General features: G+C 42.4%; 1 protein-coding gene across 1 annotated transcript; it reads right to left on the minus strand.

The window, feature by feature from the left end:
* Positions 1 to 13,059: 13,059 nt before the first annotated feature.
* LOC147457459 (uncharacterized) lies at positions 13,060 to 13,607 on the minus strand. Its single transcript, XM_086513591.1, has one exon. It carries the CDS (start codon positions 13,460 to 13,462, stop codon positions 13,235 to 13,237), a length of 228 nt encoding a protein of 75 aa, XP_086369717.1. The 5' UTR covers positions 13,463 to 13,607; the 3' UTR covers positions 13,060 to 13,234.
* Positions 13,608 to 22,492: the final 8,885 nt, after the last annotated feature.

Raw genomic sequence — 22,492 nt, forward strand, 5'->3', positions numbered from 1 at the left:
ACGCTTGTGTTTGCAGTATTCGCGCATTCGAATCTTCATCAGGTCTTCATTGAAGCGCTGATCCCGTGTTGGAACGGGAAACTCATCATGAAGTATGTTGATGACTCTGTTTTTTAAATCACTTGGTACTTCACTCCATTTGTTTAGTATATAGTGTCTAAACAGCTGAGAGCAAAGACCACGCATGCGCGAGATCACCTTCTTGCCGTCATCATCCATGATGATGCCGCCGCTGATGTCGACGGAGTAAGGCAAGCCCTCTGGCCGGTGACGCGTGAACCTGGGTGTCCCGCCAGGGGTCTCTAGCGGCGTGTCGATGGGGGTACGGACGTCAGGTGTCTCCATCGGCGTCTGGGCGCCGAAGCGAGGAGTGTCGAGTGGGGTGGCTCCTGGCGGAGTAGGTAGAGGTGTGTAGCTTCTAGGAACAGTCAGCCGTGCAAAACCTGGCGTAGACGGCGATGCTGTGGCTGGTGTGGGGGCGGGCAAAGAAGGGGAGGGTAAAGAGCCTCGTCGAACACGAGGCGGTGTGGAGGCATCGGTGGCGGAATCCCCACAACAACCACCACCGCCACCACTAGAGCGCCGGTGTCTAGACGAGTGTGACGCTCGTCTCGTCGACGCCGAAGCTTCGGAGCGCGCCGAATGCTCCGAAAGAGAGGGAGATGCGGATGGTGTAGGAACGCGCGATGATGCGCCAGAGCGATGACGCTCCACGTACCACTGTCTCTGCTGCGGTGACAAAGAAGAAAGAAACTCCTCATCATCCATACCTGCATTAAACACACGAATATTTAAACTTAATATTGAATGAATAGAGTAGACAATGACGCAAAGACCATTAAATACAATGACGTAATGACGCATATAAATACAATGACGCAATGAATCGAGTGATAGAAGAGGCAAGTCGAAAACTCAGAATTTTCAATCAAAAGATGTGAGCGCGAGTAGAAAAGAGCGTTACACACCATGGAAGCTACTTAGAGAGCTAGAGCTTTTACAGCACGGAGCAAAATTGTTCAAATACAATATTTGTGGCTTTAAGAGATCTCTCTCTCATCCTCGCATAACTCAGCATAACTTCCTATATCTATATAGAGCTCTCCGTTTAAACACATATCCTCTGTTTCATTTTGTAGCTCCTCTGCATGCACCCCATATAGAGTAGTAGCATCTTGATGCTCGTCTGGCACCACCGCAGTGGCTTCTGATTGAGCATCTTCTCTGATCTCCTCCATTGATGTCGTTGTGATTGGCACATGGTAGCCTTCATACGTCCTTGCACTACGAGGGGCTACCTCTATGACGTACCACCAGTTTGATGTAGACTTTGTAGGATGAAATACTACCTGCCAGAGCCACATAACTTACATGAGAGCTTTCAAGCACATAACTTGTAAAAGGGGGATGTTAACTATTTATATACTTACTTGTTCACAATGCTCGGGTAGTACGAAAGTGTCTCTTAGGTCAGTCCATTTCTTAGTAGAATCCACCTCAAGAAAACCAGACTCTCCTATACGCACAGTAGCGTTTCGACCCTCCATGATTATCTTGAACCATTGCACGTCGAATAAGTCGACAAAAAATCCTCTGTAATCGATCCTCAAAATCTCTTGCAGCGTGCCGAAGTAAGTGAGTTCCGCCACCACGGGATCTGCATCAGAGGAACGTCGTCGACTAGACTGTTCAAATTTTGCCATGATTCCACAATCTTGAGTAAAACGCTTTTTGTCGATTCGTTCCACACTAAAATGTCGACCTTTACACCATGCTGCTGTGTATGACTTATACTACAACGAACAAAGATTATGAGTGGCCGTTCAAACGTTTATAAATAAAGTCACTTGCTAGTCGTACATTGCAAACTTACCTTGGTCGCGCAACCCCGAGAGTACTCCCACTCTTCTTCAGTCACTTCGTCACCGCATTGTTGTGCGCTTTTCAATTGGTTGTGCAACCATCTTAAGCTCATGAAGGTTGGTAGGCCGCTGGATAGTGCATCGGTGGTCGTCTTCCCCGTCTCCACTCGATTCGTGCCCTTTGTCGCTCTTGCTTTGCATTACGCCAGTGGGGGTCCGCAAAGATCGAATGGCCTCTTTTACTTTGCGTTCTTGGGCTCCTGTGAAAATCCATGGTGCTTTAGGAAGTTTTATCGATCCATCAGACGCTGTTTGCGGCCAATATTGCTCCATACGATCCACATTTCTAAGGTATACTCTGGCTCCCAAAGTATCTTTCTTGCCGGTCAAATGGTCCCATAGTAGATTACCCACATTCTTGAATATGTGCATTGGATCGAGCAAGTGATTGATCACGAGTCGGGGCCAGTATGGTAACTCGTACCATAGAGATAGTCTCTTCATCCCTGGAGGCAATCCGTCATCGCACATCTCCTTCTGCTCTAACCATGCTTGTGCAGACATCCTTGGTGGCTCTCTTCCCAAAAAGCCGTCGCGTAACACATGATTCTCCGGAAGATACGCTTGATGACCTTCGTAGATTTGCTTCTTCAGTGAGGGTGCCCTACGTGCATTCAGTCTAGGTCCACATGTGACACATGCTCTGTATCCGCTTGTTTGAAGCCCTGCATGTATACACATGATAATAGATCAACTATGGGAAAAAACAAGATTTACAATGTCTGAGAGAGGAGTGTCAATAGATCACCTGAGCATTCTGTTAGCCCGGGATAGTCATGCATGGTCCACATTAGAATACCTCTGATCAAAGCATTCCGTCGTCCTGTGTGTCGGCTCATATCCACCACCTCTATGCTAATCCACAATTGTTGTAGCTCTTCCAATAGTGGACGAAGATACACATCCATATTCCCCACTTTATATCGCCCTGGCACAATCAAGCTTAGCCATAGGTGCCCCTTCTTCGTAGTCAACCACGGGGGAATGTTGTAGTTGACGATGACAACGGGCCATACACTGTAAGATGTTGATCTTTGACCAAATGGATTTACGCCATCCATAGCCAGGCCTAAGCGCAAATTTCGAGCTTCCCTGGCAAAATCCGACCATGTTCCATCTATATGTTTCCAGGCTGCGCAATCTGCAGGAATTCGTAGCACACCATCCGAAGATTTATTCTCCTCATGCCATGATGCTAGGGCGGCCATGGACTTACATTCGAAGAAATGCTTGATGCAAGGAAGCAAAGGAAAATGTCGCAAAACCTTTTGTGGAATTTTTGTCCCGTGGAGATCTACTCGATATCTTTCGGAATCACATTTCGGACACTTCTCCATGTCTGTGTATTCCCCTCTGAAAAGAATGCAGTCATTAGGACAAGCGTGGATAGAATTGTAATCCATCCCCAAGTTTCGCAAAATCTTTCTTGCTTCATCTCGGAAATCTGGCATCACATTGTCAGCTGGTAGAATGTGCTCTTTCAGCAATCTACACAACATAAAAATATGATACAGTCGTGTAAAAATCTATCAGATCATTATACATTTAGAGTTCTATTAAAGTAAACTAATTGTAATAGATCACCTGAAAAGCGCTGTGACGCTAGTGTCACTCCATCCAAACTTTGCCTGCATGTTGAGAAGAACCAGGAGTGCTTTCAATCTAAACATACGTGCTCCATTATACAATGATGTATCGGCTTCACTTTTCATATCATCATAGATAAGCCTTTCTGAATCCATGATCGTCTCGATCATTTCATCAATCTCGGGCTCAAACATTGCCTCGTTGGGAATGTGCTCTGCATGATCATCCCCCGAGCTGTCAGAGGCTACATCTTGTGGCCTCACATATGCTGCTTGACCAAAGCGCCTGCGAATACGTCTATTGGGTTGCAAGATTGCTGCTTGTTGGCCAGCGTCAGAGTCCGACGAGTTATAATTGGCAACAACTCGATCTATAATAGATGGATCGAACTCGCCAAATTCGCGAACGTGCTGCAAAGAAACACGTCTTGTCCGTCGCACAGCATGCTTGCATTGATTACAAGGACATAAGACCCTCGTTGAGAGATAGGTGTTTTGGTTGGACGGTCCCACATCCTCGTCGCTACTCATAATGAGGATAAAAAACTTATAACCTGGACAACATATTTAATATTCTATTGGCATTCTTCGTCTTATCTCTCTCTCTCTCTCTCTCTCTCTCTCTCTCTCTCTCTCTCTCTCTCTCTCTCTCTCTCTCTCTCTCTCTTTACCTCACATTCTCTAGTCATGTCCAATCCCCGCACACCTCGGTCTAGAGGTGCACGGAGATCAGAACCACCGGGTTATAATCTCGTCTTTATTGGTCAATACCTATATTTGTGGGTACAAGAAATCTAGACACCCACGTCTACATGATACTGCATGTAGTGGACAAAATCCCTTTGCCTCTTCTCTAGCTGTAGCACTTCACTTCATCTTAACATCTTTTCACAGTAGATCTTTTCACTGTTCGTCTAACTCTAAACCCTAAACCGTAAGTAATTCTTGCGTGGACTCGATCTAACGTAAATAAGCGTAAATCTAAATAAACGTAAATCTAACTAAAAATAAAGCTAAATCTAATTTAACGTAAGTCTAATGACTAGAGGTTGTCTAGATGGTCATTGTGTCGGGGATGTAGTGACTCTTGCCGCCCTGAAGATCCACCTTCTTCCCTATCTTCTGAAGACATTTCACCAGTACTTTTGGATCGACGGAGCCCACCATGAGTGAAGGCAGCAATACCCTATATTCCATTGAGGGCTGTCTTCACCCGCTTCATGCAGGCATCGCAGTCTATGGAGACCCGCATCTAATCTAATATAACGTAAATCTAAATCTAGCTTAAATAAACGTAAATCTAGTTAAAAATAAACCTAAATCTAATTTAATGTAAGTCTACATATAACCTAATCTTTAACGTCTTTTAAGATAGTTTCCTACGACGTTATAACTCTCTTCTTCCTGTGTGTGTGCGCGTGTGTGGATGTGTGTGCCAATAAAAAGAGATAAATGGTATAACCTTTCTATCACCCATGCCAAGTATGATAGATTGATTATGCCATTTCTCTCTTGAATAATAGGTCTTCAGTTCAACTCCTCGTCGGCTAGATCTTTAGGTCTTTTAATTTTAATTAGTTTCCTACGACGCTCCCTTAGTTTCTCTTTCTTTCTCTCTCAATGTGTGTGCGTTTTTTTGGATCGTATGCATGTTTTCTTTCTCTTTTCCTCTCTCAATGTGTGCGTTTTTTGTTTATGCATGTTCTCTCTCTCTTTTCCTCTCTCAATGCGTGCGTTTTTTGTTTATGCATGCTCTCTCTCTCTTTTTCTCTCTCAATGTGTGTGTGCATTCTTTGTTTATGTATGTGTGTGCGTTTTTGCACTCTCTCTCGCTCTCTCTCTCTCTCTCTCTCTCTCTCTCTCTCTCTCTCTCTCTCTCTCAAAAACACTATGTGTGTGTGTGTATGTGTGTGTGTGAGAGAGAGAGAGAGGGAGAGAGAAAGAGGGGAAGGGAACATGAGAATGAGGAGAGGGAAGGAGCATACCTGGCTCTCCTTCCTCTCCTCGTGTGTGTGTGTGTGTGTGTGTGTGTGTGTGTGTGTGTGTGTGTGTGTAAAAGAAAAAGAGAGAGAGAGAGAGAGAGAGAGAGAGAGAGAGTGAGGGAGAGCGTTACCTGCTCTTTGCTTGAGGGCGCCGAAAAACTCAGATCTGAGATCTGAGTTTTTGGGCGCGCTCGGTTATTTTTTTTACCCCAGCTGGCGTCGCTATGAGCGTCGCTATAAGCGTCGCTATGTGCGTCGCAAATTTCTTTGTAAATTTGCGACGCTCATAGCGACGCTTATAGCAACGCTCATAGCGACGCCGGGAAATTTTTTTTTTGAGCGTCGCTGTGTGAGCGTCGCTAATATGAAGAGCCTCTTATAGTGATTGTGATTGGATTTTGGATAGTGGTGCCTCATAGCACATGACACCTTTGACATTAGGAAAAATATGAACCCCAAAAGGGCCTTGTAAGAGCAACCAATCAAATTTCAGTCAACAATAGGACATAAAAGGGGGGGCATGGATAGCCCATATCTACGTACCTCAAAACTATATCATGTAACATATCTATGGAAAGAGCTTGACAATGCGATCCAAATGCACTGTTGTCCAAAAAAAATTGAAGTTAAAATGTTCAAGTTATGGCCATTCAAAAAGAATGCAAAAATTGGTGGGACCGTTGCCACAAGCTCGTTCTCATTGGTGTAGAGAGTATATTCCAAAATTATCTTTTGACCCTAAGGGCCCTTTTGGGGTTCATATGTTCCCTAATGAAGGATCTTTTGTCCAACATGCGACGACATTGTGGTACTATCTTCATTGGCAACAAATCTGAACTTCCTATCCATAATAAGGGATCTATGGAGCTCATTCTCAACAGCAAAGGGGGTATGCATACCTCCGAGTACTTTATGCTCCAAAGCTGGGATTTTATCTTATGTATGTGCACGAGGTGTGCAAGCTTGGCATGGAGGTGATCTTTACAGAAGATGCGGTATCTATTCAGGGTCGACAATCCGGCAAAGAGGTTAGAGGGGGCTCGATGGAGAACGGACTGTACAGGCTCCATGCTCTTTCTTCAGTGACACAGATACCGTGACAAGTAATCTTTGGCATTACATATTTTTCCATTTCAGCAATGATGCTCTTCGGCTTTCTTTTTGTGAGCAGATGCTTACAGGCTTACCAAATGTTGGGAGTGAGTGAGCATGGGAAATGCATTACTTTCATTCATGGGAAGCAACATCAAGAATCTATTCGGAGGCTTGCTACACATCGATCCATTGCCGTTTTGGAGTTGGCTCACACCAACCTATGTAGACCTCTTCCCTTGGCAAGGATCTTTATTTCATGTTATTGGTGGATGATTTTAGCCTCTTTACTTGGGTGTACTTTCTTCATCACAAGCACGAGGCATTTGGCCTCTTCAAGAATTGGCAATCTCTTAATGTGGAGAAGAAAGCAATCAAGTTTTGAAGACTATTTGATCGGACAATGGTGGGGAGTTCACCTCCAATGCTTTTATTCAATTTTTGTGCAAATCATGGCATCAAGCAAGAGCTTTTAAATACTAGATCACCTTCAGGGAATGGTGTTGTGGAGCGGAAGAATAGGATAGTGGTAGAAATGGCATGGACCATGCTTGAGGATCAAGACTTGCCAAATTCTTTATGGGCAGAGGCAGTTGCAATGGTAGTTCATACCATAAACCAATTTCCAACCTCTTGAGTTCCTAAGAAGGCCCCATTTGAAGCCTATTTTGGTAAGAATCACAATATCTCCCACTTTCGAATTTTTGGGAGCGATGCCTATGTCCATGTACTGAAGGAGCAAAGGGAGAAATTTTACCTCAAGTCTTTGAGAATTATTTTTGTCGGCTATAACTCTCTTTTTGAGGGATATCAACTTTATGATCCAGAGAAGAAGGATGGTGTACTCAGCCATGATGTTGTCTTCCGAGGAATACAACTTTATGATCCAAAGAAGAAGGATTGTGTACTCTTCCATGATGTTGTCAGCTACAACTCTCTTTCCAAGGGATATCAACTTTATGATCCAAAAAACAAGGATGGTGTACTCAGCCATGATGTTGTCTTCAACAAGATTTTACCTTCAAAGGGGGCTTCCGCTCCCAAGTCTTCCACAACCACCCCTGATTTGCCGATACTTGGAGACCTAGATTTTTTTTTTCCTCTTGATGAGCCCTCTTCTCCTACCCCTGTTCCTCAGAGCTTGGAGGAGAATGAACCCATTCCCAATGATGCAGATGGTAGTGATTCTCATCATAGTGTAGAGTTAGAGCCAAATATACCAATAATTCCTCCCCTGACATACAAGTTACCGAAGTGGCTATTAGAGACTTTGCGAGATTTAGCAACTTAACATTTTCCACCCGATTGGCATGAAGCCGGTACACGAAGCTCTCAGTGACTCCATGTTGCTGAAGTGGATGGGACTTTATTACAAGTGAACTATGCTTTGATGTTTACAGTGATCAAGGATAGAGATCCTCTTACAGTTGAGGAGGCACTTTCACAACCAAAGCAGAAGTTGGCCATGCAAAAAGAGCTTGACCCCATCAAGAAGAACAACACTTGAGAGTTGGTTTCGCGGCTTGCCAAGAGGAAAGTGATTGGTGTCAAATGGGTCTATAGGAGCAAGTACAAATCTGATAGTTCTTTAGACAGCACAATGCAAGACTAGTTGACAAAGGATTTTCTCAAAAACCTATTGTAGACTATGACGAGACCTTTGCAATCACTGCAAGGATGGTGACCATTTAGATAGTTTTTTTCCTTGCTCCCCTTTTCAAGTGGCCGTTTTTTTAGATGAATGTTTTTTCACCATTTCTCAATGGTGATTTAGAGGAGGAGGTGTATGTAGAGCAACCTCCAGGGTTCAAGGATCCAAACTTTGCCGACATGATTTGTAGGTTGCCAAAGGCTCTCTATGGCTTAAAGGAATCCCCTCAAGCGTGGTACCAGAAGATGGACTCGTTCTTCCTGCAAAAATCTTTTTGATAGTCTTTTGGAAACCCAGATTTATATGTTTACCATGAGGGGGGATTGATGACACTTGTTATCCTCTATCTGGACAATCTTGTGATTATAGGGATCCATGTTGAGCACATTTGCAGAACTATGGAGACCTTGGCTAAGGAGTTTGAGATGATAGATTTTGGCTTGCTTCATCACTTTCTTGGATTGGAGATATGGAAGACAGAGGAGGGCATCTTTCTCTCTCGAGAGCACTATATCCAAGAATGTTTGGAAGCATTTGGTGTGACCGAGTGTCGGCCTATCTCAACACCCAATCAAAAGTTGTCACAGTTTGATCTCCCCGTTGTAGCAGATGCTACATAGTATCAAAAACTGGTCGGTTCTCTCATTTGGGTACGCAACACCAAGTTTGATGTCATTTTGCCGGTGGGATTCTCAATGGACCTCTTTCATGTAGAAGCCCGCAAGTCACATTTGGAGCAGGCTCTTTGGACTCTACGGTATTTAAAAGGCAACGAAGTCATTAGGCATTCACTATGCGGCTAGAGGTATAGACTCCCAGATCATTCTACAAGGATGGAGTGATTCGAATTGGGGTGGAGATCCAGATGGATGACTGTCAACTACAGGTTACACCTTTTCTTTTGGCTCAGGAGTAGTTTCATGGAGCAACAAGAAACAACCTACAATTGCCTTATCTTCCACATAGGCAGAGTATCAGGCTATTTGTAGTGCTACATGTGAGTCAGTGTGGATTTGGAGGCTACTTTTGGAGATGGGATTTCCCTAGCAAACAACCATTATGTACTCTGACACCTAGGGTTGTATAACCATTGCAAGGAATTCGGTGTTCCGTGCCCAGACCAAGCATATAGAGATACGGTACCATTTTGGTGAGAAGACCAAGGATGGCTCTATCCAACTAGAGTACATCCCGATTTTGGATAACCTCATTGACATCTTCACCAAACCTCTTCCACATGCAACATTATCCTCTCATGCCAGTTCCCTTGGACTTGTTTCCTATCCAAGAGCTGAGAGGGGGTGTTAGAGTTCAGATTCCTGTCCGGTGGTATCTCGAGTATCTCCTAGGAGCAGATTAGGGATTAATTAAGGGCTGTTTTGTGGCTATGCTCGGCGGTACTTGAGGTAGATGTACCTATTCATGGCAATGCCTTTCACGGTGTTTCTCACCCAGTAGTAGGCTAGCATGAGGTGCGACCCCATTCCTAGGGTTTTCCATGGTCAAAGTCTTGAGTCTTCTACAATTCTAGTACTAAATATGTGTGTCACGCCACTTTTAGTGACTTTACATATTTATGAGCATTTTAGGCCATTTATCTGGGATCATGGGGTTTTGTAGGTAGGAAAATATGTGATTTGCCTATACATGCAACCCCTCCCCTTGTACTTTTGGCATGTGTTGATCAGTGTAGAGATCCAGCATTTGGGCACTCTTTCTCTAGCGTTTTGCAATTTGCTAGCGTTTTGTGTGTGCCACATTCTCTCTCGAGTGTTTTCTCTCTCCACCATCGATCTCTCTCTCTCTTGCATTTCCCTCAGTGATCCCTCTTCCTACAGCTAGCATTCCCTCTCCCTTGCCGTGTACACACCCTCTCGGTGTGGCATTGCCTGCGGTGAGTTCTCGTGCCCGTTTGGTGGGTGGTATGTGCTAGAAGCTTGACGACGAGGAGATCCATCATGATACATCCAAAAATTATTGGCTCTTTGGTATGAAGAGGAGGTTTGCTTGCGGTTATAGAAAAGTTCATCACCCGATTTACCCTTTCCCACTGGACCTTTGACACCATTATCATAAGGAGTGTGTTATTTTGGCCAAAAAGCCTAAGGAAAAAGGTAGTAAGCCCCACAAAACTTTGTAGATGTTTTAACATTAGTTGGTGTCAAGAAGGATTGAACTACGGTGAGCTTTGAAGCGCCTATCTCAATGCCATTGGTTGAAATTAAGAAGACCAACGACTTCAAGCTGGTGGCTGGAGGTTAAACTTGTGTATTGTGTGTGTACCACTTCACCTAGAATTAACTTGTGTGTTTTCCAAGTGTGAATCAAGATGCATCCAGGTTAAAAATGACTAGTTTTGGGTAGTTGGCTACACATTTGAAAGTACTTCTGGCACCAAAGAAACCAAATTGCATTCTTGTAAATTGCAATAAATTAGGGTTGCATCATAACAGTGTTGGACACGATGTTTTTATCTCCAAGAAGGGGCTTGGTGTGTTGAGATGGTCTATTGAACATAGATCCCAGGTAACTAAGTTCAAATAGAGAGAAGATTTGTCAAGGAAGGGTAAAGGACATTAATTCTGGGGATGGCATATGTGGTCATCTTTGAAATAATAACCCATCCCAACCCTTTGTTATAACAACCCACCAATGATGATGAAGATGAATTCAATAAGGGGTATTGAAAACCTATAATGACTTGTTGTGTATGGCCATCAGGAATCTCAAGCATAATTTTGAAGTCGAAGAACGGCTTGCTGATGGGGTGTAGCAGCAAATTGGCTATTTGCATCCTTCGAATGACCACCAAAACCCCCACAAAGGCATTCACGTTATGAATTTGAATCTAGAACAGGCAAACTAGGAAGAAAGTGATTTGTCCTTATGTAGCTAGCACCATGACAATGAAAATCATGCCCGAGACAGAGAGAGACCTGGTTCAAACTTAGCATGCCTCCCTCACGAGGGACCCTCTTTCTAATTATAAATCAGAGTTAGTTAAAAACACCCAAGAACCACCATGACCAGGCTGTGGTGTCGACTAGGCTCTATTCCCAAGAAATTGGCATGGGTGAGAAAACTCACGTTGAGATTGCTAATTAGGGACTGATGGCAAACTTATAACTTACGGTGACATGGTTAAGAGAAATCGTGATGAGATTGCTAATCAACAGTTATAGAATTTATAAGGAAGAGAGAGAGAGAGAGAGAGAGAGAGAGAGAGAGAGAGACTTATCTACACACAGTTAGCCGTGAGGTCACCATGGCTTTGAGAGATTGAGCCATTAGACGGTGTGTATACTGTGCTTTGAGAGATTGAGCCATTAGACGGTGTGTATATTGTGCTTTGAGAGATTAAGCCTCATTGGTTTTTGACCAGCTTTAGAGGTTTTTGCTTCCACCAATTGGTTTATGACTCTAGTGTAGTGTTGTTGAGGGCATCCTTCTATATAAAGTAACATCAACTCCCTTCAAAATTCATGTAGTAATAAGCTTGGTGGAAAAGGGCCAAGAGTTACTTGATGCCCAACCTATATTCCAATTTCCTACACCTATACACAAGAAGTTTTGGACAACTTCTCACAATAATTCCCACATATTGACTTACCTCAACATGATGAGCTTCTGTGAGGGAGGCACCGCATACCTAGCTAGGTACGATTGGGGGCAGGGGACCACCGAGCCAACGGTGGCACATTCTGACTTACCTAAACATCATGAGCTTTTGTGAGGGAGGCACCGCATACCTAGCTAGGTATGATTGGGGGAAGGGGACCCCCTGCCCTCCCACCGGGCTGGCAGTCCCCTTCCTCCAATCTTATCTAGCTAGGTATGTGGTGTCTCTCGAGCAGAAGCACATGATGTTATGCATTGTATGAAAAAACACTGGAAAAGGCTCTGTTTTCTTGCATGAGAAATTTCCAAATCTTCTTGTGTATATATATATATATATGGTTATCCCCTCTCTCTCAACTGTGCAGGCGGCGCCTATCTACGGCACCTATCAAGCTGCGAGGTAGCTTCAATATTGTCTTTCGGACCAATTCAACTCCCGGGGTCGGCATTATACCAGCAATCCTGTTGATATTAGGGGTGCTAATGCTCTGCAAAACTCCAAATAGCCTAGCCATTTGTATCAAGGGAAGGCGGTTCTTTTGAAAATCGGAGGCAGTACCTATGTTGATGATGAATTAAAGAAGGCAAGCTTTCATGAACATGCTAAGAAGGCAAAATGGGCCACCCTTGGTGATTGCTGTCTGCATGTTTAAGTCTTTCTGCCGCTACGTGGGATAGATGCCATCATGTTTCACTCTCCGATATGGTTCCGAACCCTCGGTTTTGGGAGCAATGCTGCACTGTATTCGACAGTGTTGGCAGGGAAAATGAATTTCGGCATCGATCGATTCATCCGAAGGTTTATCTGGAGTTATGCTAGTTTTCACACAGGTAATGTTTAAGGCCTTGTTGAACCTCTACTTGTTTGTGTGTGTGTGTGTGTGTGTGTGTGTTTATCTCTATACTCCCATCACTTGTGAACCATAGAGTAGACAGTACTCGGACAGTAACACTTACTAAGAGACAATATAACATTAAAGAATATATTTGCACCTCGCAATATACACAAAAATTTATAGATCGACAAAATTTGTTGGATTGTGTGTGGGCTTGCGCACGCTCATGTGTGCACATACATGCATGGTGTGTGCTAACCATCTATGGTTATATTGGCAGACTATGGTTAGCATTCTTCTTGGCTTTGGTTTGGGAGACACCGGAAAGCTTCCTCAGAATATGCAGTCGCCCGGCCATTCACAAAAAACACACATAAAATATGAGCCTAATTGTTTTATTTCCATAGAATTCATTACATTTGAATTCAAGGGGTAAATTGAGGTGGCCTCAAAGGATGCATGAGTATGTGGCACACAGAGGATTATGAATACAAATTACCAATGGCACACTCCAATTAAAGCAAAAAAGAGCCATTTCCTTTCAAAATCAGACGGGAAAGGAATTTTTGACAGAAGGATAGACTACGCAGATGGGGTGCGACATGATGCGGCGGCCTTTGCGGTGGCGAAAGATGTAGACAAATGCGCCCACCGGCCACTCGATGGCAGCTGCTGTCACCGCTGCCACCAGCGCCAGAGTCGGCCCCACCACCTTGCAGCGCAGCGGGTTGTCCGAGACTCCACACTCCACGCACCCCAAATTTACGCGCCCCATCACTAGAAGCCCTATTACAGAGGCGTAGTACGTAGCTGCACCACCACCACCACCTCCTTTCTTACCTTGCGCTTATGAATTTCTCACTCTCTCTCTCTCTCTCTCTCTCAAAAGTGAAACCCTTTCCCAATGTTCCCCCAAATACTCTCTTTATAAGTTTGATAGTCATGGGTCCCTCTCTTCTCCTCTTTGCTTGACCACCCTTGTTGTTGCCACGTGGCCGCGCTCATCTCACCTTGAAGGCGTATGTTTTAGCCCATGTACAACAGACTACCCTTGAAATTTTATAGTTATGTTTAATTTCTCTCTCTCCCTCTCTCTTTAATTCTATAGAGTGTGTGAGTGTCTCTTTCACAATCACCATATGTGTTGAAAAGCAGTGCCTATGTCCGTTTCGAGGTGTGTGTGTGTGTGTGTGTGTGTGTGTGTGTGTGTGTGTGTGAGAGAGAGAGAGAGAGAGAGAGAGAGAAGTTTTAACGTCATAGGAACAATCCCAAGAGACTTCAAAAATCTATACGGAGAGTCTTGAACTCAGGACTTGAGAGAGAGAGAGAGAGAGAGAGAGAGAGCTCTTTGAGCTTGACTATGAAGCCTTTTGGATTTAAAATTGGCTAATTACATCCTATTCAAATATATAATTGACACACATTATTATGGATGCATCGAGTGCAACTATGTGTCGCACTACGAGTAAGAGAGGCATGGATTGAGCTTCCTCCGCGTTCATAAAAACAACGTAGGTAGCATGGGTCCACATATTTTCATAGATCAAGAGGTGTTGCATGTGTAATTTGCCTTGTTGCTCTCGTTTATATATCCCACCAACCAACTTTTTTTTTTCCAAAACTCACAATTGTGAGTGAAGTATATTAATCAACCCAAAAAATTACAATGTCTTGTCATGCTCGTGTTGAACCAAGACATCATCCAGGGACCATAATTACATTGACAACGATCCCAACCAACTCGCCCCCTTATCTGTGATACAAAAGGTCCATTATCCCACCAACCAACTTAAATATGAACATAATGTCCATGACCTTGTCTCATCTCCCATGTGCATATTCTAATGTCAAGAAGGGCTTATGTTAATCAAAAACACTAACAAAGAATATTGTTGACTCCCTTACCAACCTAAGAAGGCCAAATCTCATGTGCAACTTGTATATCGAAGAAAGAGTTTAACACTATATATTTCACATTCATATGTTTCTAACATGTACAACTTTTAAAAATCTTTCTTCTATGTTTGACTAAATTACTAAAAGAGTTTTGCACCTTTAGAACTCCTCTTGAGCTTGTTTATGTAAACGTAGGGACCGTTTGCATGCATGCATTGAGGCGTTTGGTGAGGGTATCTTACACGTGTCATTTCCTCACAAAAGCAAACTCTAACTACATCTTATCCTTAAGGATTTGATCAAATTTTACTATGGACACTATGTGTAGGGATATGCTATCCATACACGTGCCATCTTCTCTTTGGCTTCTTCATCAATCTCTTGTGCCTACTCTTCTTGATCAACCTATATCTTATGTTTAAGTGATTATAAGTTCAATCTTATTGTTGACAACACCATGTCAATGTTAAAGGTGGATAGTAAAAAATTTCTTGTTATTCTTCTTCAAAAGAACTTTGAGTACTAAAAAGAGTCTAAAAGAAATATACAAAATAAAAGTTCTCTTTGACTTGTCCTTTGTTGGAGACTGAGAACATTTTAGATGACCTTCCTGCGCAAGTAAGGTATGAGCATCTCAAGCTACTCCTACAAAATTGCGAAACATCATGAAACTGCCACGTAGCTTTTGTTCATATTCTATTTGTAGCATAAGGAGATGAGAATGTACAGAGATTAAGTGTGATAATACACCAAAAGGGTTCCTTTCTCAGCCCAAGATAGAAACACCTTCCATGGAATATTAAGTATGTTTTTAAGTGTTTTGTTTGTTTTATCGATGGGAGCGGCCTCATACACTCACATACATACATTACACAGGCATCCAAGCTAGCATCATTCAAGGGAGACTCAAAAGGGGTTGAACCCTCAACCTTGAGGACACTATTGAAGTACCTTTCCATTGAGCTATCACCCAATGGAAAATTCATCAAAAACACTACCCAAAACTTGTAGTTTCATTAGCAGCATTAACTTTGATGGGAAAGGTTACAAGGAAGCATTAGATTATAAAGCTATCAATGAATTAGCTATTGGGGTGCTTTCTAACGTATGATGCGTTGCACACAATTGAGCCCAACAATCCAACCTTGCTTGAAGGTTTCTTTGCTAATGACCTCAAGGACTTTAGTAGGAATTATGACACCTAAGGCCCAATGCTCACATATTCCACTGCACTATTCAAATTTTAGTTGAAAATGAAAAAGAAACACCTTCCAGATTTGTTAGACCTTAATTTTCAAGCTTAAATTGGGCAACGTAGTTGTAAAACGTTGAAAATGAAAAAGAAACACCTTCCAGATTTGTTAGACCTTAATTTTCAAGCTTAAATTGGGCAACGTAGTTGTAAAACCTGCTAAATAATTTGAAATTATGTGTAAATCTTCATTTTTGTGATATAGTGTGCTATTCTTTTGAAAGAACATTGGGAAAGCCTTATTTGAGAATGTCGAGTTTAGTTTGCATGTCGGATTGTAGACTCAAAAATGAAACAAGTGGTGCCATTTGTCTCTTTGTTGGGATAAAGGCAATACGTCTTTGCCCACGATCGCGTGATTGTTTGTCCACTGACTACACTAACCTTATTCTTCATATACCAAAAGAATAAGGGGCTCCTCTACTACTTGGAGGTACTCCATTCACATAACACAAGGGTTTCTCCTCTCTCGCACCACACTGCGCACACACGCATCTATGCACTACGCACCTTTCAATTGATATCAGAGCTTTGGTTTTGTGGCGGGTGTAAAACAGCGATCAAGTTGGTAGCTCTTCAACGACAAGCGCATTGACGGTAGCACATTCAAGAGAAGGAGGAAGCGGGTAGCATGGCAACTTGTGCACATACAGGTTTGCAAGCAGTTTTGCTCGTTCGTGTACACAAAAGCTTCTACGTCAGCATTATGTGTACACAAATTGCAGTACAACAAAACCACATATTGCAAATACGAGCCTAGGCATGTGTATTCACCTTGTATATAGCTTATGCAGCAAGCCATTGCCAATTTTTGCAGAGAAGAAGCAAGAGCAAGAAGTAGTGCAGTTTGTTTTTGTTGTTTTCGTCTCCCAAAATAGTGTTTCTTGCATATCTTTGTCATACAAAGTCGGATAGATATGATCCAGAAGCACATTTCGGAGGCACTGTTCATATCAAATTCTCTCTCTCTCTCTCTCTCTCTCTCTCTCTCTCTCTCTCTCTCTCTCTCTCTCTCTCTCTCTCTCTCTCTCTCTCTCTCTCTCTGTGTGTGTGTGTGTGTGTGTGTGTGTGTGTGTTGCACCACACCTGCACACCATGCTCCAAAGGCACCCGCCATAGCTGTGAGCTCATCATATGGTATCAGATCCCTACCTCGACTCAGCAACGCAGGAGCAGCCGTTTATGTAGAGAGAAGGGAGGAAGTCGACCTGCATCAAATTGATCCAACCCGGCATCAATAGGATCACCATGGCATAAGAAATATCTTTCGACACTAAAGCACCTACCAGGTCAGCCTTTACAGGCTACACAGAATGAAATTGCCAACAGCACTGTCTGCATATGTATTTCGCCATTTTTTGCTTTTAATTTCACACTATTTGAAATAGTGGCCACCTTATTTGGTCTTAGGCCTTCAGTCAAGAGGGTCTTCACACCTCACCGTTCAATGCTTGGTCCTCGATTTGCAGCATATCGGTTAAGCTTTTGAAGCCGGCATATTTTATCTATTATTTTCGACAAGCATTTCAAAATGCAGGGAATTCTAGGTGATTTTCCAAAGTCTACCAAGGTGACAAAGAAGGTGATATTTTTGTATTGAGCATCTTCGTGCATCTTGAAACACCTTTAGTCGGCATTGGCACATTAATTAGTGGGATTCCCAAAGCACTTTAAGACAACATTTGAGAGGTTGATCGGCAAGGGTTTTTTGTGGCGTTCACAAAGCATATCAAGGATGGCATCAAAGGTGGATAAGTTTAATGGATCCGGCTTCCACACCTAGAAAATTAAAGTCAAAGGTTATCTGATGCGGAAAAACCTATGGAACATGGTCAAGCCTCTCGCAACCGACGAAGCAGCCACTACAGCTGCAGTAACTCGAGCCCTCTCTGCCAAGCAACAGAGGAAAGACAAACAAGCTTTTGGTATCATTCTAACTTCCTTAGAAGACAATTTATTCATTACTTGGATGATGTTGATTCTTCAAGCGCTGCCTGGATAGAGTTAGAGAAGCTTTTTGGTGCCAAAGCTAAGTATTCCAAAATGAGTTTTAAAATGGAATTATATTCTATTCGCATGCGTGAAAATGAAAACTTTGCATCTTTAGCTAATAGACTGAAGAGCATCAAAACACAGCTCGTTTATGTTGAAGCCCCTGTGCCAGATGAAGATCTTATAGCCGTTTTTTTGAATAGTCTACCGGAAAAAATTTTGTCAAATTGTCACTATTTTAAAGGAGAAGGATCCTTTGCCTTCTTTGGATGGTATTGTTAACTCATTGCAGAAGAAGAAGAGAAATGAGTACCACGAATCAGCTCTTTCGTACCAATAGCATATGTAGCTCGTGGTTGCACTTCAATTGCCAATTCCACCAGGTCTACTACCAGCACTAGACCTTGTGCGATATGTGGATGCCGCAATCATCAAACCAAGGATTGTTTCAGCAAAAATCCTTGCACCCCATTGTGGAAAGACTAATCATCCTTCCGACACATGCTTTAAAAAGAATAAGCAGCAGATCAATATGGTTGAAGGTGATGAAGATGATGCAGCACCAATGCTTTTCGTAGAAAGTGATGTCCTGTAGTTTGTTTTTCTTTAGTTTGTCTTTATGTTTCCTTTATGTTAGTTATTTCTCAATAATTGCATGGGTTATAGACACTGCCATAAAAATATAATGGTAAGACCACCCTTTGTTGTTTGGTTGGGTTCTGGTATGTCTCACACTGATGGTTGTTTGAGGGAAAACACACACACACACCTATGTTATAGTCAAGGGGGGGACTTCTACTCATGGTTTCAAGTGATTGGACTCTGCCATGGTCTGTCTGCTGTCTCGAGTCCATTGTCAGTGGTTTGGGCTTGAGGGGGGGGGGGGGGGGGGGGGGGGGGGGGGGGGGGGGGGGGGGGGTTGTTGGGTATTCAAGCCCGGCTTCATCTCGTGTGTCATGCTCATGGGAATATGTCTTTGTGGCATGCAGATAACATTAGTCCAAAGTGGAGTTTTGCATGGTAAGTCTCTACTTTAAATGTAAGGTCATTTGGTTATTCAACATAGCTTGTTTTTATTTTTTGGCTTGTTGTACCGAATTCTCTCTCTCTCTCTCGTTCTCTCTCTGCTACACCACACGTGCATGCCATGCTCCAAAGGCACCCGCCATAGCTATGAGCTCATCATATCCTCCTCCTTGATTTGTATTTGATAATACCCAAACTTAAGATATTTTTTTGTAAAAATAGAAGCTCCATGTAATCGCTCAAGTAATTCATCAATCCTTGGTATTGCATACTCATTCTTGATTGTTACCTGATTTAATCCATGATAATCCATAAAAAGGCGTTAACTACTATCCTTCTTTCAATTAAAAAGAATGGAAGTACTCCATGGAGAAACACTGAGTCGAATGAATCCTTGTTCAAGAAGTTGAGTGAGTTGTTCTATGAGTTCTACAAACTTAGACATGAACATTTTGTATGGTCTACCAGCAACTGTAACCATTGGAATAAGCTCCATTGCATGATCAACTTCACTCTTGGGTGGTAACTGTGAAACTTTTTTAAGAAATACATCATCAAATTTTGTTAGCCACTCGGATTCAAATGTGTCTGGCTTTTTCTGCAGTGTTAAGCTTTACTGCATAAAGCAGGGTTAAGCTTTACTACATATATCATTTCATTTTTTTTTAAGCCCTTTATTAAATTGGTAAAGTTCACTAGTTGAATTTTAGGTTGTCCTCGCTTTTTGATAACTGTAACCTTGGAGTTTTGCTCATTTACAAAAGTCGATGAAGCATTGATACAATGTATGTGAGCATCATTGACCTTAAGCCAATCCATTCCTAGAATTCCATCATAGAATCCTATGGGTAAGACTCTAAAGTGAGCTGAATTGTTGTGACCATCCAAAACAAAATTCAAGTTACTCACTGAAGTAGAAGACTTCACCTTCGTTAATTCCACTGTGAGGTATGAATCGGGTGTTCAAACAGAATGATGTTTCTAATGTATCTAGGAGAGATGAAAGAATGTGCACTCCTAGAATCAATCAATAAGGTAAAATGGTTACCTTGATACTCTGTTGGGATTTGAATTATTGAAAACTATTTATTCATTCATTGATGTTTGATTCCAGCATGAACATGTGCATTTTCTTGATTCCCTTCCCCTCTAATACCTTGGCTCTATTGGCTTGGGCTCTTTCCTAAGGTCTTTGATTTCCTCTTCCTCCTCCTCCTTGACAATGTTGATGGTTGAAGTTATTCCCATTGTTTTTGTTGTTGTGTTGGGTGGTCCATTTTGCACAAAAGGTGGGTTTCCTAGTCTAAAGTTTCCTTGATTTTGAGCAGGTCTCTGATTTTGGTTGAAGTTTTATTGAGTGAAGTTTTGTTGAGCTGAAGGCGGTCTAAGTCTAAAAAAAAATTTATCCCGGTTTGGGTTGAGGGTTTTGGGCTGATAATTATCTGCCAACACTGTAGAGCTTGAGTTATTAAATGGGCAATCTCTAGATCGATGGTTATTGATCAAAAAACGTGAATTGTTCATGCTCAAAGACTAAAAGTTTGGCTCATTATATTTCTTATATGTATCTTCCGTTAAAGAGAATTCTATATATGTAGCCAAGCTACCTTCTACTGAGTTGTGGCATAGCTGGCTTGGTCATATGAGTCAAAAGGGAATGAAGCAATTGCAATGTTATCATTTTGTTAAAGTATTTTGATTTTAGTTTGTATGAGCATTGCATATACAGGAAACAGACTAAGCTTATATTTGTTCCATTAGATTGCAAGTCAGGGAATCCTCTAGATTTGATTCATAGTGACCTATGTGAGCCTATACCGCATAAGTGTCTAGGGGGAAATTATACTTCCTGACATTCAAGATAAATTTAATCAAAAGCTGTGGGTCTAGCTCTTGAAGAGGAAAGACAAATTCTTTAGTGTCTTCCAAAAGTTCCTAGCTATGGTCAAGAACTATTTAGGGCAAGAAAATGAAGGCATTGCAAACTAACAATGGGGCAGAGTATGTCTCCCACTAACTTTAAGGACTTTTGTAGAAAACAAGGCATTTAGAGCTTGTTTACTATGCCATATAGACCTAGTCAAAATGAAGTTGTTGAGCACATGAATAGGACTATTCAAAAGAGGGCTATTTCCATGTCACAAGAGTTTTGGGGAGAGGCTATTATGACAATGGTGCATATAATCAATAGATCTCCTAGTACACCATTGAACTACAAGATTCCACATACCATGTGGATAGGCAAGAAGCCTAATTATGATAGATTATTTGTGTTTGGGTGTAAGATATTCTCACCTGTCTCAAAAGAGACTAGAAAGAAGTTGGACCCCAAGTCACATAATTGCAGCTTAATTGGCTATGGTGTAGATGGAGAGTGTGATGCAAATGGCCTATGAACTTTGAGAATAGCAAAATTAGGAGAATTAAAGAGAGAATTTTTGTGAGACTACTTTGAGAACAAAGAGGGTGAACTTATTTAGTGGTAGCAACTTAATCATAATACTTAGTTAACTTGGCATGAACGATACTTTTGCAAGAGAGAGAGTTTAGAGAACATGACAATCGTTGAGGACCGGATTTATGTGGAGCCGTTCCCCCCTCCAATAGGATTTTGTATTATAAATTCTCCCATCAAGAGAGACTTGGTACAATACAATCTTTGTGTTCCTTGTGACCTATATGATGCAATGAAGATGGAAAGCTTCATGCATCACGAGCATAACATAGACTTTGTGAAAAGCATTAACCATCCCCAGCCTCAGTCCCAATGCCTCAAACACCTTCAAAGGTGGAGAGAGCTAGAGGGAAATGAGGGTAGGGAAGAGGAAGAAGAAACATTCATAGGAGAAAGAAATAGTAATAGATCATCACTCTTCTTGCTAGCATACATAATAGCATAGTAATGAAGATGGAGAATATGGCAAGCTTAAGCATTGAAGGATGGCTCTTGGTTGGATTTGCATTCTATAGGCAAGAGTGTTGGTGTAGGCTCTCTACTTCTCTACTTCTCTACTAGCTTGGAGAAGGAGATGGAGCTCTTTCACTTTGCACTTCACACAATGTGTGTGTGTGTGTGTGTGTGTGTGTGTGTGTGTGTGTGTGTGTGTGTGTGTGTGTGTGTGTGTGTGTGTGTGTGTGTGTGTGTGTGTGTGTGTGTGTGTGTGTGGGAGAGTATACCCCCCAAGCTAGCCCCCCTCCTTGCTTCGGTCGACCCCCTCTTCTAACAATACCTTGCACATGATTGGACCTCCTCAAGCTTGGCCAAGCACAGGCTTAGTGCATATTAAGCAACAAGGGTAGCTTTGGGACCAGTGTCCCCATTTCCCCTTTGAGAGAGAGGACTTGATAAATTCATAGACAATTAATTAAATTAACTAAATTATCATTGGACCCCTTGGGAGGCCATCCAATAGGCTTTAGGCACTCCATGAGGGCAACATGAAGAGGGGCTTGACAAGTGTCCTATTTATTTTCTTTGTACCAAGCTTGCCTTGTGTGAGGGTGTATGTGTTCTATCTCTAGCCCCTACAATGAGGGCTTTCCCCCCCTTGTGTAGGAGTATGCATTGACTTTGTAGAGCACCTTACCCCCTCAAGCACCTTGGTCATGGATCACCTTATCACCTTACTCATTAAGCAT

The sequence above is a fragment of the Adiantum capillus-veneris genome, chromosome 5 (assembly GCF_014529385.1).
Source record: "Adiantum capillus-veneris isolate H3 chromosome 5, ASM1452938v2, whole genome shotgun sequence".
Lineage (NCBI taxonomy): Eukaryota > Viridiplantae > Streptophyta > Polypodiopsida > Polypodiales > Pteridaceae > Adiantum > Adiantum capillus-veneris.

What these genes read in the sequence shown, in the direction of transcription:
- LOC147457459 (XM_086513591.1), bottom strand. Translation starts at nt 13,462, where the DNA reads ATGGGGCGCGTAAATTTGGGGTGCGTGGAGTGTGGAGTCTCGGACAAC.